This window comes from Canis aureus, chromosome 38 (assembly GCF_053574225.1).
Source record: "Canis aureus isolate CA01 chromosome 38, VMU_Caureus_v.1.0, whole genome shotgun sequence".
Classification (NCBI taxonomy): Eukaryota; Metazoa; Chordata; class Mammalia; order Carnivora; family Canidae; genus Canis; species Canis aureus.
The window spans coordinates 23,571,663-23,589,181 of record NC_135648.1 but is presented as its reverse complement, the minus strand read 5'-3'; the positions used below and the strand labels follow the sequence as shown (position 1 = coordinate 23,589,181).

The window sequence follows — 17,519 nt, the reverse complement described above, 5'->3', positions numbered from 1 at the left end:
ACACTTATTAGGGTGCCTGGGTGGCTCAGTCAGTTAGGTGTCTGCCTTCAGCCCAGGTCATGATCCCAGGGTCCTGGGATCAAGCCCGCATCAGGCTCTCTGCTCAGGGGGAGCCTGCTTCTCCCACTCCCTCTGCCTGCTGCTTCCCCCCACTCTCTGGCTGTCTCTGGCTCTCTGTCAAATAAATAATTAAATAAATAAATTTTTTTAAAAAAGAATACACTTACCATGATGAAAAGAAAGAAGATTAAAAAATTTTTAAATCCTAATTGTGTTTTGATCTTCTTTAAAAAACTCTCTGTGCCTCAATCTACTCATGAAAGGGGATGATAATACTAACTTATCTCACAGGGTTTTTGTGAGAATTAAATCAGTTATTATATGTGAAGTGCTTGCCTGGCCTATATAGTAACTATAGACATCTTTGCTTATTGTAAACATGTAAATTATTGTCATTCTCTGCCTATGCCATGTAAAGAGAAAGGTCAGGAAGCACCGTGCTAAAGGTTAGCCATGTAGGTGATGGGCTGACACCATAGCGGTATCACTGTAAACAAGTCGTAAATTGGGAACCCAACAGTTCCCGTCTGCTAGGGGAGAAGCCCAAATTGATAAACTACTAGGAAATAGGCAAATACAGTCACTACATTCTGAATTGTGACAAGAAGGTAGGTCTGAGAATCACAAAATTTCTATTTTAGAAAACTAGACCAACTCCTTATTTATGAATGAGGAAACAGGTCCAGAGAGAAACCAAGACTAGTCCAAAGCCACGAGTCAAGTTAGTGCAGTACAGAAACTGGAACCTGTGTCCATAGAAGATGAAGCCAGCATTTTTTTTCCCTTACATGATAATGTACAAGCAAGAGAGAATGGGTGGGGGATTTGGGGGTGACTAGAGATGGTGGTTTTAAACATTGGTAGCAAAAATAATAATAAAATAAATAAAAATAAAATAAATAAAGAAATAAACATTGGTAGCAAAGGCTACACTTTATGCCAGCCCCCTTCTGGCCAGGGCCCCAGGGAGGCCTTTGAGCCTGGGCTCATGTGATGTGTTTCCTGGACAGGTCTCATCATGTCTGCCATCACAGTTCTCATCCTGATCCTGTACTTTGTGATTGACAACTTTGTGATACACCGCAGACCGTGGCTATCGGAGTGCACCCCCATCTACATCCAGTACTTTGTCAAGTTCTTCATCATTGGCATCACTGTGCTAGTGGTGGCTGTGCCAGAGGGGCTGCCACTGGCTGTCACCATCTCACTGGCCTACTCTGTGAAGGTGAGACTGGAATAGTGCTGTCTCTTCTTTTAGGACTGAGATGGGAGGGGAGGGTGCCACATAGCCTTCAGTGAAAGGATAGGCCATACGATCTGCACAGATTGAGTGGCGCCTCACAAGAGCAGAAGCCATTGGCATCCTTGGAGATGAAAAGGACCATCTTGATCCGTTGCATCAAGGTTTAGGTAACCCAGTAGAATCTGAGGACGATTCACAAAAATAGTACCCTGCATTTTTGTGCAGACAAGAGGATGAGATGCGGAGACATGTTGGCAAAAAATGGCCTTTGACATATATTTGGCAGAGCTCAGTCGGTCCCCCCTCAAGTCTATCCTCATCTCCTTTGTAGAAAATGATGAAAGACAATAACTTGGTGCGGCACCTGGATGCTTGTGAGACAATGGGCAATGCCACAGCCATCTGCTCTGATAAGACCGGCACGTTGACCATGAACCGCATGACTGTGGTACAGGCATATATTGGAGACACTCATTACCATCAACTCCCAAGCCCTGATGTCCTTGTGCCCAAGGTCCTGGACCTTATTGTCAATGGTATTTCTATCAACAGTGCCTATACCTCCAAGATTCTGGTAAGCTCCTCCTTTGCCTAGACACTTAGAATGGGTGGTTGGAGGGGACAATTCCTTTTCTCTGGACAGAGAAATGTTCTCTTGTTTATCCTGCCTGAATTGCCACTGCACATCCCATGTCCTACTCCTCGGTGAACATGTTTGGGATGACTGGGGATTGATTCATGGGAGCAGAGTGGGGGATAGGGAGGCAGGTAGAAATCCAGATCTATGAAATGCCCACCAATCACCATATGATGGCAGTATCCCTAGGAGAGATGGGTTTATCAGGAATAAATTCCATACTTTCTAGAAACTAAGGGACGGTATTCAAATGAGACCCACATGGGGTGAGATACCAGCACCATCCCCAGGGCAAACTAGAACATCCCTAAGCCCTGGATGGCTTAGGAACCACAGTCACCACTGACCACTATCTGCTTACCCTTGGGAAAGAGATAAATGCTATCCCCACATGGGCGCCGGGGACATATGTGAACATTTTGTAGGGGTGTTCTTTCCTCCCAAGTTCTCCCTAGTAGAAGCATGGTACTCAACAGCACATACAATTTTTCTCTCAGCCTCCAGAGAAGGAGGGAGGTCTCCCGCGGCAGGTGGGCAACAAGACCGAGTGTGCTCTCCTGGGCTTCGTCACTGACCTGAAGCAGGATTACCATGCCGTGCGCAACGAGGTGCCCGAGGAGAAGCTCTACAAGGTGTACACTTTCAACTCTGTGCGCAAGTCAATGAGCACAGTCATCGAGAAGCCCAGCGGGGGCTACCGCATGTACAGCAAGGGCGCCTCTGAGATCATCTTGCGCAAGTGAGCCTCCCTTCCCCCACTTCTCTTCCCTTCCCGGTCCTCCCCGTGGGAAGGTCTCGGTGACATGCACCGTGCTAAACCCATCCAAAGGGTCAGTGAGCCCCCTTTCCAGTGGGTGACATCATCACTAATATCTGAGCATTGAATCAGGCTGAGGCTTGCTTTTGAGTGCCTCGGGGGGCCCATTCTACTTAATCTGCACAACCCAGTGCAGTAGATGCTATTAGCACACCTGTTCTACAGATGAGAAAACAGACGTACAAGAAGTGAAGTACTTGCTCAAGGTGATACAGCTCATAGTGGCGCAGCCAGGATTCAGAACTTGACAATCCAAGCTTCCATCTTCTAATCTGAAACCCAAGGAATACCCTCGGGGTTACTATGATTAGGTGATTCGTCGCACGTTGGTGCACCTCAGGGCTGTTGTGAGTTCAGTTCTAGACTGCCCCAATGAAGTGGAGCAGATGAGTCTTTTTTTGTTCCGCAGTGCATATAAACCTCATAGCTATACTAGGCTGTAGTCTATTAAGTGTACAACAGCATTTTGTATAAAAATACAATGTACATACCTTACTTTAGAAATATTTTATTGCCAAGAAAATAGTCACCATCACCTGAGCTTTAACGATCATCAGACCTTTTTGCTGGTAGAGGGTCTGCCTTGATGTAAGTGGCTGCTGGTTGATTGGGGCAGTGGGTGCTGAAGGATGAGGCAGTTATGGCAGTTTCTTAAAACAGGACAATGAAGTATGCCGCATCGTTTGACTCTTTCCGTGAATGATTTCTCCGTAGCATGAGATGCCGTTTGATAGCATTTTACCCACAGTGAAACTTCTTTCAAAATTGGAGTCATTTCCCCTCAAACCCTGCTGCTGCTTTATCAACTAAGTTTATGTACTATTCTAAATCCTCTCTTGTCATTTCAACAGTCTTCACAGCATCTTCATCGAGTAGTTTCCATCTCAAGAAATCATTTTCTTTGCTCATCTGCAAGAAGCAACACCTCATCTGTTCAAGTTTTATCATGAGATCGCAGCCATTCAGTCCCATCTTCAGGCTACGCTGCTAACTGTAGTTCTCTCACTGCTTCCACCCTCCCTGCACTTACTGCCTCACCTGAAGTCCTGAACGGTGAGGGTCAGAGTCATCCATGAGGGTTGGAATCAACTTCTTCCAAACTGCTATTAGTGTTGCTATTTTGGCCCCTTCCCATAAATCATGAACGTTCTTTATGGCATTTAGGCTGGTGAGTCCTTTCCAGAAGGTTTCCAATTGACTTTGCCCAGATCCATCGGAGGAATCTCTATCTCTGGCAGCTATAGCCTTACCAAAATGTATTTCTTAAATAAGAAGTCTTAACGCCCTGATTCATATGCTGCAGAATGAGTGCTGTGTTAGCAGGCATGAAAACAATGTGAATCTCATTGGACAGCTCCATCAAAGCTCTTGGGTGATCAGGTGCATTGTCAGCGAGCAGTCACATTTTGAAAGGAATCTTTTTTCTGAGCAGTAGCTCTCAGTGGTGGGCTTAAAATATTCAGTAAATCATATTATAAACAGATGTGCTGTCATCCAGACTTTCTTGTTCCATTTATAGAGCACAGACAGAGTAGATTCAACATGATTCTAAAGGGCCCTGGGATTTTCAGAATGATAAATGAGCATTGGCTTCCATTTAAAGTCACCAGCTACATGAGCCCCTAACAAGCAAGTCAGCCTTTCCTGTGGAACTCTGAAGCCGGGCACTGACTTCTCTCCAGCTGTCAAAGTCCTGGATGCCATCTTCTTCCAGTATGAGGCTGTTTGATCTACACTGAAAATCTGTTATTTAGTGTAGCCACGTTCATTAATGATCCCAGCCAGACCTTCTGAATCACTTGCTATAGCTTCTACATCAGCACCTGCTGCTCCACCTTACACTCTGATGTCATAGAGACAGCTTCTTTCCTTAAACCTCACGACCCAGTCTCTGCTGTTTCAAACTTTTTCTGCAGAGTCTTCATCTCCCCCAGCCTTCCTAGGATTGTGGAGAGTTAGGGACCTGCTCTGGATTAGGCTTTGGCTGAAGGGAATGTTGTGGCTGGTTTCATCTTCTATCCAGAGCACTCGAACTTGCTCCATTCAGCAATAAGGCTGTTTGGTTTTATGGGAGAAATGCTTTTCATTTCCTTCAAGAACGTTTCCTTTGCATTCAGAGCTTGGCTATTGGGAGCAAAGAGGCCTAGCTTTCAGCCTCTCTTGGCTTTTGACTCACCTTCATCACCAAGCTTAATCATTACTAGCTTTTGGTTTAAAGTGAGACATGTGAGACTCTTCCTTTCACTTGAGCACTTAGAGGCTATTGCAGGGGTATTAATGGCATAACTCCAGTAGTGTTGTCTCTCAGGGGAGGGGAGGCCTGGGGAGAGGAGGAGAGAACGGGAAAGAGCCAGGCAGTGGAGCAGTCAGAACACATACGACATTATCAATTAAGTTTGCCATCTTATATGCATGTGACTCGCAATGTCCCCAGACAATTACAATAGTAGCATCACAGATCACCGTAACAAATACAATAATAATGAAAAAGTTTAAAATATTGCAAAACTTACCAAAAGGTGGCACAGAGACATGAAGTGAGCAAATGCTTTTAGAAAATTGGTGTCATTAGCATTCGATTCAGGGTCGCCACAAACCTTCAATTTGTTAATAAATAAATAAATAAACAAACAATGCCTGCAAAGTGCAATAAAGCAAAGTGTCATTAAACAAGGTTTGCCTGTATGTTAAATGCCAGGCACATAGCAAGTACTAACAAATATTAGTTCTATGTTCCTTTTTCCTTCTCATGCTCAACTCCACTTATAGGAAGTTGAGTAACTTCATCAAGTAGCTAGACTGTTCATGGGTCATTATAGGCTGACCGACATAGGTACAGGGCCAGTAGCTATAGAATTAACCAGGCCTTTATTTGGCTTTAGCCACCGTCTTTCAACCAACCCATTCCTGTGGAGCACACCCTATGCACTGAGCACCATTCTAGTACTATTCACGTACCTGGAATTTAAAATGTCTCTCCACCTTTGAGAAGTTCAAAAGAGGGGGTAATCCACAAATGACTCTTGGCATCACATTCACATATGAGTAGGAACAGACAACATGGGAGAATCATACCTTTGGCTTCCCTAGACCTGATCCATCTACAAATCACCCCACCTTGGGAAAAGGGACTCGGCTGGATGATGAACAGAGATTTCTTACCCAAGAATGCTGTCTTTACGAGTAATGCAGGATTGCCAGAATGTCTGCAAATGAGTGTAGAGACATCTGGGGTGGGAAAGGGTTGCTGCTTCCTGACTGTGTGCCTCCCCAGGTGTAATCGAATCCTGGACAAGAGAGGGGAAGTGGTTCCATTCAAGAATAAGGACCGCGATGAGATGGTCCGCACTGTCATCGAGCCCATGGCCTCTCAGGGACTCCGAACTCTCTGCATCGCTTACCGGGATTTCAATGATGGCGAGCCCCCATGGGACAATGAGAGTGAAATCCTCACTGAACTGACGTGTATCGCAGTGGTGGGCATTGAGGACCCTGTGCGCCCAGAGGTGAGGCTTTGGCTTGGCAAAAGGGTAGGAGAACATGAATGGAAGTCTTCCAACAGCCTCTGGCCCACATGCCAGCCGAGCATGATGTAGGGGGTAGTCCCCCCATAGAAGGGAACGGAGGTACTAGTTCCACGTTTAGCTGTGACCCCAGGCACGTTACCCAACAGCTTCTCACGTACAGGGATAGATGTTTCTGTGCCTTCTGCTTCCCAAACCACTGTGGAGTGCTGAGCTGATAGAAGCTGGCATTCTGACAGTGAATGCTGTCTGAGGGGTGAGAAACATAGGTTGTATTGAGCTTATTATTGGGTACCTAAGAACAGTCAGAGTTAACTGGGACACCAACTTTGCCTCTAGCCACCTTCTTTCAATCAACATATTCTTATTGACTGCCCCTAGAATAGCTGAACAGTAATCTAGAAACTAAGGCGTTGAAAAGGTCTCTGCTTATAGTAAGTTCAGACTAGTGGACTTTTAGTTGTCAAGGCCCAAGGGCATAGGAGACTATAAAGAATGGATTGGTTGGAGTATGGGCCAGGGAAGTGGAGAATGCTAAAAAGGGAGATGGTGGCCAGATCCCAATGAGGTATGGATGTGCCCTGCTAAGAAGTCTAGATTGTAGGGAGAGTACACTTCCACACCTGGCTCCTCAAGCAGATTTTCTCTTCAACTCATGCTACAGTAAGGCAAATTCAAATGTAGTATTATGAATAGGGCAGAAGTCGGGTGGCACCAAACAATATAAAAATGACCAGACCAAAAAAAAAAAAAAAAAAAAAATGACCAGACCTAGCCTCTGCCACGTGGCACTGCTCCTAAGTGCCTCTCTCCTGTCCACAATGAAGGGACCCTTCACCACCCCCACCTCCTCCTTTCCTCTCACCTTACTCTCCACAGGTACCTGAAGCTATTGCCAAATGCAAACGAGCTGGCATTACTGTCAGAATGGTGACAGGTGACAACATCAATACAGCCCGGGCCATTGCCACCAAATGTGGCATTGTGACACCTGGGGATGACTTCCTGTGCTTAGAAGGCAAAGAATTCAACCGACTTATCCGCAACGAGAAAGGAGAGGTGGGTCCTGGCTAGGAAGACCTCATCTCGCAACGGGGTGGGGAGCAGCTCTCCTGTAACGGATCCAGGACACAGGAAAGAAAGCGACTGGGTTTTGTTTTTCTTGTTTGTTTGCTTTTGGGTTCTGTTTTGTGTGTGTGTGTTTTGAAGATCGAATTGGCTTTATTGAATGATTTCATGAATCAGGCAGCAACCCATATAACCAGTAGGGGCAGCTGTGAGGAGTTGGACCCCAAGTGGGTGGTTTTTAAACTGAAATCTATTCGTAGTGAACTATTCCTTCTACCGCAGCTGCTCAGGTGGCAAAACTGAGAGGTTTCTTTATTCTCATTATCTTCGCTCATAAGCTGTCTTTTGAGACAGCATCACTGACTTTTTATGTCTTCCTTATTTTTCAGTCGTGGGATGATTTCATCCTGATTTCCCTCCACCTCACCCCCCTGTGTCACTGCCCCATGGCACAGGTTTGCAAGAGGATGTGGTCTGGGTGTGGAGCAGACCAGAGCCTCCTGGTCTGCATAGAAACCAAACCTAAGACCTTAGGAGCACTTTAGCCACCTGACGCAACAGCCAACCCTGGCCCACCTCCTGCCAAGGGTCTAAGAAACAGGAGACAGACTCCCCAGTAGGAAATTGGGAGGGAAATGAAGACACACAGGGTCTGAATGGTCACCATCAATGAATCTGCCCTTGGAGACTGAGCTGTTTCATCTCCCTTGGAGGCCATGGTAACACCCCCCAGGGGCTGTGGAATGTGAGCTCTTCCAGAATCTCGGAGTATGGGGAGAAGTAAACTCCCCCTGGATGGCTGTTCTGAGCTTGACTGACCTGGTGTGCTCTGGTGTTGGCAGGTGGAGCAAGAGAAGCTGGACAAGATCTGGCCTAAGCTTCGAGTCCTGGCACGATCATCCCCCACTGACAAGCACACACTGGTAAAAGGTGAGCTCAGCTCCTGACCAGATGCCTGGAGCAGATGAGAGCAGACTGGGGCAGACAGCCAAGAACCAAAGGCCAAAGCAACTCTCTCATCTTGAATAGGGAGGTCCCAGGAGAGCTCTCCAGCTCATGGTGGGGAGCAGACAGTTTAGCAAACACCTGTACATAAGACATATAATGAAGTTGTTCTAAAACATCATGTCTTATTTGCCAGTAGTACTATGTACTAGTCAGAGCAGGTTAAATTATTCTCATTTTGCCAATAAGAAGGTTTGAGGCTGAGAAGACAAAGGACTTACCCAGACTGCCCAGCTTCAACCCCCAGGACCCTGTCTTCGGATCAACCGGTGCTTTCTCCAGCACACCCTAGCTGCCTTAGGGCACCAGCCAGGCTACCTGCTGAGGACAGACTCACAGCTCAGAGCACCCTGCGGGGAAACAATTTATAACCTTTGGGTGATACTACAGAGCCTCCAGCAGAAGGAAGAAAAAAGGGAAGAATGAAGTAGAAAGAGAGGTGGTACACATACACATACACTCACACTTCGATGGCCCAGCTTGGACTCCAGAGAAAGGGCATCCAGACATCAAGTATGTGTGTAGATGTGTGCACACATGCATTTGTGTATATGCTGGTGTCCAGCTCTGACATCCCGATCTTCTGTCCTCTCCTCGCTAGAAGAAGCCAGCCTCCTGGGAAGTCTAATTTCTGGCTTTAACACACACACACACACACACACACACACACACACACACACACCAGCTGTTTTGCTTCCTTTCCTGCTTAGGGAGCACGTGGCCCTCTTTGGCTGAGATGGGATGGAATGATGGTTGGGCTTCACAGCTGGCTTTGGGACCTTGCAAGGACTTTCCCCTCTCTTGGTTTCAGTTTTCTCATCTGTAAGGTGGTGGGAGTTGCTTAAATCATGGATCTCTCTGGGTGCTCTGCCGCCCTCCGGCTGTTCCTGTTCCCTTGGCTTCTCTCCCCATTCAAGCTGCTTTGCTTCCTGGCCCTGGAGGCTGAGACACTGCTCCCCCAGCCACCAGGGGGAAGGAGCTCTAGTTGCCAGAATGGCCGCCAAGTGACCAGTCAGCCCACTCACAGCCCTGGGGCCTGGTCTTCACTCCTTCCTGTGGTTGTTTTCAGCTGGTAGCTGGACTTCTATTTATAAATTACCTGTGTTTCTGTGCCTGCTGCCAGGGTGAAGGCCGGATAAGGTGCTCCTCTAGCCCTTCTTTACCTCAGAACAGAATGAGGCAGACCAGTAGCAGCTTCTCAGAAGCTGACAGATCTGTCGCGCTCAGACAGGTGGTTATACTTTCAACATGTTATAAAGTGAGCTTGTTACCCACAAAAGAAAAAGGGAAGAAAGGAAAGAAAAAAGGAAGGTGGTAGCAGGGACCAGAGAGGAAGACACAAAAAGCACCATGGTGGGGAACAGAGGGCTTGCCACATGCCTGGGATGGCGCATGTGGATTCGTTGGGGCACATCTCTCTTCCCAGGCATCATCGACAGCACTGTTGGGGAACAGCGGCAGGTGGTGGCTGTTACTGGTGATGGCACAAACGATGGGCCGGCCCTGAAGAAAGCCGATGTTGGCTTTGCCATGGTAAGCAGCTCGGCACACTGTCTCTGCCTGCAAGCCACCTTCTCCGAGAAGCCAGGATGAGCTTCTTGTAGCCTGGTGCCTCCTGTACCATCACACCCCACCCTGTGCTCTTTTCTCTGACACTCTCTCTTCTGCTGACCTGGTTGATAAAAGTCTGTGTAATGGGAGACCCATCAAGTGTGATGATCCAGGCAGGGAAATCATGACACCTCATTACCCAGGAGAGCGAGACCAACTTAAATTTGCCCGTGAAGGTGGGCGTATTGTCTGTGTAGGCACACCATAGAAAATTCATATTCTATATGAAGCATGGCCAGAACTGTTCATCGCTCTGCTTTTCACTTGTGAGGTCAGGAGCATCAGAATCACTTGGAAAGTTTATTCAAAATCCCATATTCCAAGGTCCCCCACGTGGCTGTCTTGATTCAGCAGCATCTGGGTAGGTCCCAGAAGTGCTTGGCTCTTCCTAACAGGCACACTTGTTGCTTCTGATGTTGCAGCCAATGCAGAAGCCCCCAGATTGCCAAGGACATCCTTACACTCAAGTGGCTTGTGACTGTAAGCCTCCCATATGTATTGAACTATTGGTGATTTTTAAGAGTGGAAGGAGATGCAAGAAGTAATCTGTCTGTAGGGTGTGCCATTTAATACCAACAACAAAAGCTTTGATTCTAGGAAATTTCAAGAACACACAAAAGTAGAGAGAATAGTCTAATGAATCCCCACGATACCTGTCACCCAGCATGAATTATCAGTACCTGGTCCATCTTGTTCCACAGAACGTTTCCCCCAGTCCTTACTTCTCCCGTCTCAGGCTGAACTGTCTGAAGCAAATAAAGGACATCACGTCATTTCATTTGAAAGAATGTTAGTATATACACCTCTGATAAGTGTGCATCGAAGACTTCTGTCTAGAAGAATCATAACACCATTGTCTCACCACAATTTGGGCCCTTACTATTGTTAGTCATCTAGTCCATGTGCCAAGGGCTTCATAAATCCTGTCTTTATTGTTTCTTTGTCCAAATCAGCTCTAAATAAGATCCATATGCTGCAGTCGTTTCTGTATCTCTTAGACCTCTTAATCTATAGCAATAGTTTTTGAAGCAAGCTCCTCCTGGAAATCTAAAGGAATACAGATTCTCAGGCCCCACCCTAGCTCTACTGGATCAGAAAGCTCAAAGTTGGGGCCCAGTTGGTTGAGCATCCGACTCTTGGTTTCCACTCGGGTCATGATTTCAGGATGATAAGATCGAGCCCCACATCAGACTCCAAGCTTAATGGGGAGTCTACTTGAGATTTTTCCCTCTCCCTCTGCCCCTCCCCATGCTCATGCACATGCTTGCGCTCTCTCTCTCTCTCTCTAAAATAGATAATTAAATCTTGAGCACCTGGGTGGCTCATTTGGTTAAGCATCTGCCTTGGGCTCAGGTCATGATCTCAGGGTCCTGGAATCGAGCCCTGAGTCCAGCTCCTTGCTTAGCAGGGAGTCTCCTTCCCCCCCCACCACCTTGTGAGCACACACAGTCTCTCTCTCTCCCAAATTAATAAATGGAATCTTTAAAAGTAAATAAAATAAATAATTAAATCTTAAAAAAAAATATTCCAGACTCTGAGAAGGAAAGCTGGTGGTTCAAGAGAACACATATTATTCAGGCACAGTCTAGGCACAATGAACCACTAATTAATTTTCAGTTAATTGTTGACTGGGAGCATTCTGAGAGTCAAGGTTCCAGATGCCACCCAGGACCAACCTCACAAATAGCCATTTCTTTTTTTTTTTTTTTTAATTTTTATTTATTTATGATAGTCACAGAGAGAGAGAGAGAGAGAGACAGAAACACAGGCAGAGGGAGAAGCAGGCTCCATGCACCGGGAGCCCGACATGGGATTTGATCCCGGGTCTCCAGGATCGCGCCCTGGGCCAAAGGCAGGCGCCAAACCGCTGCACCACCCAGGGATCCCCATTTCTGAGTATAATAGACACTGTGTTAGCTTTCCAGCCCACCCCATCTTTTTTTCCTAGCTATTTAGTTTTGAAGGAACCAGGCTGGTTGTCTACATAGAATAATGCATAGTGTGGATTTTGTTGATTGTATTCTTGTCACACACAATCAGATTCTAGATCCCATCTTTCATAAGGGGCTACAAAATAATGTCCAGATTTTCTCTATTTTTTAACTTCAAGACTTCTATAGAACCTTGCCCTCGTGGACTATTTAGTTACTCTAAGGTTCAGGTTCCTATATGAAAGGTAGCTTTTTCTTTATTTACTAGTTTCAAAATGAGTTGACTTTTTAGGATCCTCCAAAGATGGCAAAGGAATTACATATATATTTTTAAATTTTACTTACTTAGTAAATAGGCTCCATGCTCAACAGGGGGCTTGAACTCATGACCCCAAGATCAAGAATCACACACACGGGGCTCCTGAGTGGCTCAGTTGGTGAAGCATCTGCCTTCAGCTCAGGTCATGATCTCAGGGTCCTGAGATCAAGCCCCACACAGTCCCTGCTCAATGGGGAATCTGCTACTCCCTCTGTCTCTGTATGCTCTCTCTCTCTCAAAAAAAAAAATAAATAAAATCTTTAAAAGAAAAAAAAAGTCACTCTACTGACTGAGCCAGCCGCATACCCCATGAGTTGTATTTTTTAAATTAACTCTACTAAGTTACTCTACTAAAAACAGTTGTTTATTTTTTAATATCGTTATGAACTCATGGATTTAAGTATACTTGATGTGTTTAATCCATTGCTCTTGTTATTATTATGACGTTCATATTGATACATCATTAGTCTCATGAATACTGCTGGGTCCTCTAGATACAGCCCCAGTTATCTTTAATACCTTACTTCGCTTCTGAAGTGATAAGATGTTCCAGAATCATGCATATTTCTCATCCTAGATCTGGAATCATCCATTTCTCAAAGGAATCCTGCTTTTTAGTGAGAAATGGTACTTAGAGAACACAATCTGAATGTCAGGGTGTTCCTTACTACCAAGTAAATCATTGTTTCTAGATCTTTTCAATGGGCTAAGCTAGGAAATATATCTTATAAAAGATACATATATTTCTTTTGTGTGTGTGTGTGTTTCTTTGTTTTAAAGATAAAATATTTCAAGAACCCATATTGGTGTTTTCAATTCACTTTTAGAATTATAGAACTTGAAAAAAACTTGAAAAAAAAAAAAAGAATTATAGAACTTGGGGCATCCCCGGTGGCTCAGCGGTTTAGCGCCATCTTCAGTCCAGGGCGTGATCCTGGAGACCCAGGATCCAGTCCCACATCAAGCTCCCTGCATGGAGCCCGCTCCTCCCTCTGCCTGTGTCTCTGCCTCTCTCTCAATCTGTGTCTCTCATGAATAAATAAATAAAATCTTGGGGAAAAAAAGAATTATAGAACTCTAACTTACTAATTTTATTTAACTTCCTTTATTTTATATTTATATCTCTTAAGATGAAAATTTTGATTCTTGATGGTATTCACATAATCCTTACTTTGTTTTACCCTAAATATAGGTAATAGTCTCAAAAAAGCAAAAACAATACAATTACTTTTCAAAAAGGAGTTCAAGATTTTTCTCTTAGTTCCTGTTATCCAAAAGGTATATCCTGCTAGGTTCTACCATCAAGTTACTATGGTTTTTTAAGTCATTTGGGACATTTTTCCTTTGTGTGGTTGTGCTACCAACTGGTTTTACCAGTTCATTTATACCATGTTGCTTTCCATTTTAGAGATTGCTTCTTTTTTTTTTTTTTTTTAAGTAAGTTCCACAATTGTGAAATCCAACAAAGGACTCAAACTCATGACCATGAGATCAATACCTGTGCCAAGATCAAGAGTTATACACTTAACCAACTAAGCTACCCAGGCGCCCCTAGAGATTGCTTTTTAAACTTAATTTTGTTTTATACTCAATAAAATAGTGATATAGTTCTAAAGTCAAATATACAAAAGAAAGTCTATTCCTAGAAATCCAGCTTCTATCCCTATCACCTCCACCCTGTTGCCTCCCCTCTTAACTCCAAGTAACATTTCTTTGTTTTTGGTATATCCTTCTGTTTGCTCCTTTAAAATATAATCAAATGTATAATATATTTGTATCCTATCCTCTTAGATAAGTGATACTTATTTATACTACTACGTATACTTATCTACACACATACCATATACTCTTTTTTTACATTGCTATTTTTCACTTAACCTGAAAATTATTCCGTAGTAGTAAGTATATATAGTTCTTTTTTCTTTTCTTTTTTTTTTTTTTTTTACTTGTATCTTTCTTTTTGCAGCGCATGTAACAGCATTTGTGTGGATGTGTTAGAGAACTCTTTGATGGGGAAACTGAGTTGTATAGTCTACAATAGATATTTGTTTATTGCAGTCTGGATAGGAAAATATTACTACCAGGTAAAGAGAACAAATATCTACTATTGCAAGCCAAATTAATGAATAAGCTCCTCTGTGGATTATAGGATTTACAAGACATGGAATAGAAGTATGGGCTGGAGGTGTTAGGGATGGTTTTGCATCACATGGACTATTAAAGATAGAGAGGGTTTAAATAGACAAGGAGGAAGGATGTTCCAGATTTAGGGAAATGGTGTAAGTAGAAGTCTAGACCCTAGAAGTGAATGAGAGGTTCAGAGAATTGTGAATAAACCACCAGGTTTTAAGCAGAAAGATTATATAGGAGCAGGCTGGAAAATGAATCCAAGTTCACCTATTGGCTACCAGTCTAGAAAATTTACTGTTTCTAAAAGCTCAACTTTCAACCATTGATATGTCTATTGAGAAACCTTTAGTGGTTCCCCAGGAACAGGAATTTGTACAAGGATAGGACATCTGAACTGTGCTGCCAGACCACTCCTCCCAGAAAAAAATGTAAGGTGACTTAGAGGTGTGGGGGAGACAAGGACTTAAGTGGGACATTGACAGTGGCAAAAGAAATACAAGAATTTAGGGGTGCCTAGCTGGCTCTGTTACTGGAGCATGCAGCTCTTGATCTTGGGGTTGTAAGTCCAGACTCTGTATTGGATGTAGAGATTACTTAAAAATAAAATCTTTAAAAAGAAAAAAGATAGAAGTGTAAGGATTTGGACGTAGAATAAAACATATTCCCTTATCCTTCCCTTCATTTCTCAGGTGAAGGAGTAGCAGAGAAGGGAGAAAGGAATTTCAGAGATAACTGTCATTTCCAGTCTAGCATCAGGTCCCAGCCCTGCTTTCTGTGGACTGACAATGACACATTTTCCCTTCCTTTTCTTTGGAAGAGATGAGAACACAAAATACCCTGGCTTGGTCATTAGCATTTGCATGGCAAGTGTGCCCTCTTGTGTTTATGGCTGGTTCAGAAGCTTGGTGGAGGTCTGGAAATACAGTCTAGGTTCAGAACGTAGATGACCTGCTTTATCTAGGTCCTCGCTGTTCTTCTTCCCTTTCTCACTTAGGGTATTGCAGGCACAGATGTGGCCAAAGAGGCATCAGACATTATCCTAACAGATGACAACTTCACCAGCATTGTGAAGGCAGTGATGTGGGGGCGAAACGTGTATGACAGCATCTCCAAGTTTCTGCAGTTCCAGCTCACTGTCAACGTGGTGGCCGTGATTGTGGCCTTCACTGGAGCCTGTATCACTCAGGTGAAAGGAGCGTGGGGTGGGCCGAGAGGAGAGGGATGAGGGGGGAGGCTAGGGAACATGGCAGGTGGGGTCTTGGCTACTGAGGATTAAGGACATGTGCCCCCAGTGGTGTTGGGGCAGGAGTTAGCTCTACTAGATCCCCATCTGCCCATGTAGGAGGATGATAAGTTATTTACCACTAATGTAGCACATTGCATGGCAGCCGCCATGATGAGTACTTATATGGTCTCCACAAACAACCTTGCAAAGTGCACATTCTCCCCCATTTTACAGGTGAGGAACCCAAGGCTCAAAGAATTTAAGTAACTTTCTCAAGGTCACTCAGCTCATAAATGGCCGGATCCAAAGGCTAGGTGGCTAGTGGGAGCTAGGCCATTGCAAGGGCAAAGCTGAGGCTGATGAGTGAGGTGAGGGCTGTTTTCTAAGGAAAGCTAAAAGGACCGGTACTTCTTCCCACCAGGATTCCCCCCTGAAAGCTGTGCAGATGCTATGGGTTAACCTAATCATGGACACTTTTGCCTCATTGGCCTTGGCCACAGAGCCTCCTACAGAGTCTCTGTTGAAGCGTCGCCCATATGGCCGAAATAAGCCTCTGATCTCACGTACCATGATGAAGAACATCCTGGGCCACGCAGTCTATCAGCTCACCGTCATCTTCTTCCTCGTCTTTGCTGGTGAGCCAAGGCTGGGGTTGGGGCTAGAAACAGGGGTCGCAGTGCTAAGTGGAGATGGGGGTCAGAGAATGGCACGGAAAAGGAGGGGAAAAAGGCACGAAAGAAAGATGGAAAGAAGGAGGAAAGAAGATAGCACGGGAGGTCGCTGAGCAGGCTGAGCACAGCAGTAGAGATGATGACAACTCCCCTCACTGGGTGTGTCCTCTTGTCCTGTGTGGCGCATCGTGCTAGTTGACGTATTCCTCCTAAGAATTTCGCAGGGTAGCTTTCTGTACTTTTTTTTTTTTTTTTTAAAGATTTTATTTATTTATTCATGATAGTCACACAGAGAGAGAGAGAGAGGCAGAGACATAGGCAGAGGGAGAAGCAGGCTCCACGCAGGGAGCCCGACGTGGGATTCGATCCCGGGTCTCCAGGATCGCGCCCTGGGCCAAAGGCAGGCGCTAAACCGCTGCGCCACCCAGGGATCCCTGTACTTTTTTTTTTATGATTTTATTTATCCACTTGAGAAAGAGAGAGAAAGCACAAGTGGGCATGGGAAGGACAGAGGGAGAAAGAGAAGCAGACTCCCCACTGAGCAGGAGCCCGATGGGGGCTCAGTCCCAGAACCCTAGGATCATGACCTAAGCTAAAGGTAGATGCTTAACCAACTGAGCCACCCAGTACCCCTATAATAGTTGGGGGTTTTTTGCAGATTATAAAACTGAAGCTCAGGTCACATGGTGAGTAAACGGTGACACTAAGCTCAAATCTGTGTCTTCCTGACCCTAGTAGTTTTCTCACCACACTGCACTCTAAGAAGTCAAAGTCAGTGGAGCAAACGTGGGGAGAGAGGGTCAGATATGTTGAGACCACAGCTAACACTTAAAGTATTTGATACAGTAGCTCAGATACTGAACCATCAGAATGGACACCAGCTGTAAGCCACCAGCTTGGCCACACCAACGTGTGTTGTTCTGACTCAACCTGAGCCCTTGCTGAGACCACACTTAACCCACTGATGCTTCCTTTGCCCCCACTAGGTGAGAAATTCTTTGACATTGATAGTGGGAGGAAGGCGCCTCTGCATTCACCACCCAGCCAGCACTACACCATTATTTTCAACACCTTTGTGCTGATGCAGCTCTTCAACGAGATCAATTCCCGCAAGATCCATGGAGAGAGGAACGTCTTCGCAGGCATCTTCCGCAACCTCATCTTCTGCTCCGTGGTCCTGGGCACCTTCATCAGCCAGGTGAGCCTCTAGCTGGAGTTGGGGTAGGAGGGCTGGGATGGCAGAGGTTGGATGCTGGGAACAGGGTTCCCTAGGTACCC

General features: G+C 45.1%; 1 protein-coding gene across 9 annotated transcripts in view; it reads left to right on the top strand.

Moving 5' to 3' along the window:
• Window positions 1-17,519, top strand: part of ATP2B4 (ATPase plasma membrane Ca2+ transporting 4) — a 98,965-nt gene that overhangs the window by 65,092 nt on the left and 16,354 nt on the right. For all 9 annotated transcript variants that reach the window (XM_077886606.1, XM_077886601.1, XM_077886599.1 and 6 more), the window contains 10 exons: window positions 1,071-1,285; window positions 1,635-1,877; window positions 2,438-2,679; window positions 6,032-6,263; window positions 7,161-7,340; window positions 8,192-8,279; window positions 9,781-9,887; window positions 15,340-15,531; window positions 15,992-16,205; window positions 17,228-17,439. In XM_077886606.1, coding sequence (XP_077742732.1) covers window positions 1,071-1,285; window positions 1,635-1,877; window positions 2,438-2,679; window positions 6,032-6,263; window positions 7,161-7,340; window positions 8,192-8,279; window positions 9,781-9,887; window positions 15,340-15,531; window positions 15,992-16,205; window positions 17,228-17,439 — 1,925 coding nt within the window. The remainder of the gene's footprint in view (window positions 1-1,070; window positions 1,286-1,634; window positions 1,878-2,437; window positions 2,680-6,031; window positions 6,264-7,160; window positions 7,341-8,191; window positions 8,280-9,780; window positions 9,888-15,339; window positions 15,532-15,991; window positions 16,206-17,227; window positions 17,440-17,519) is intronic.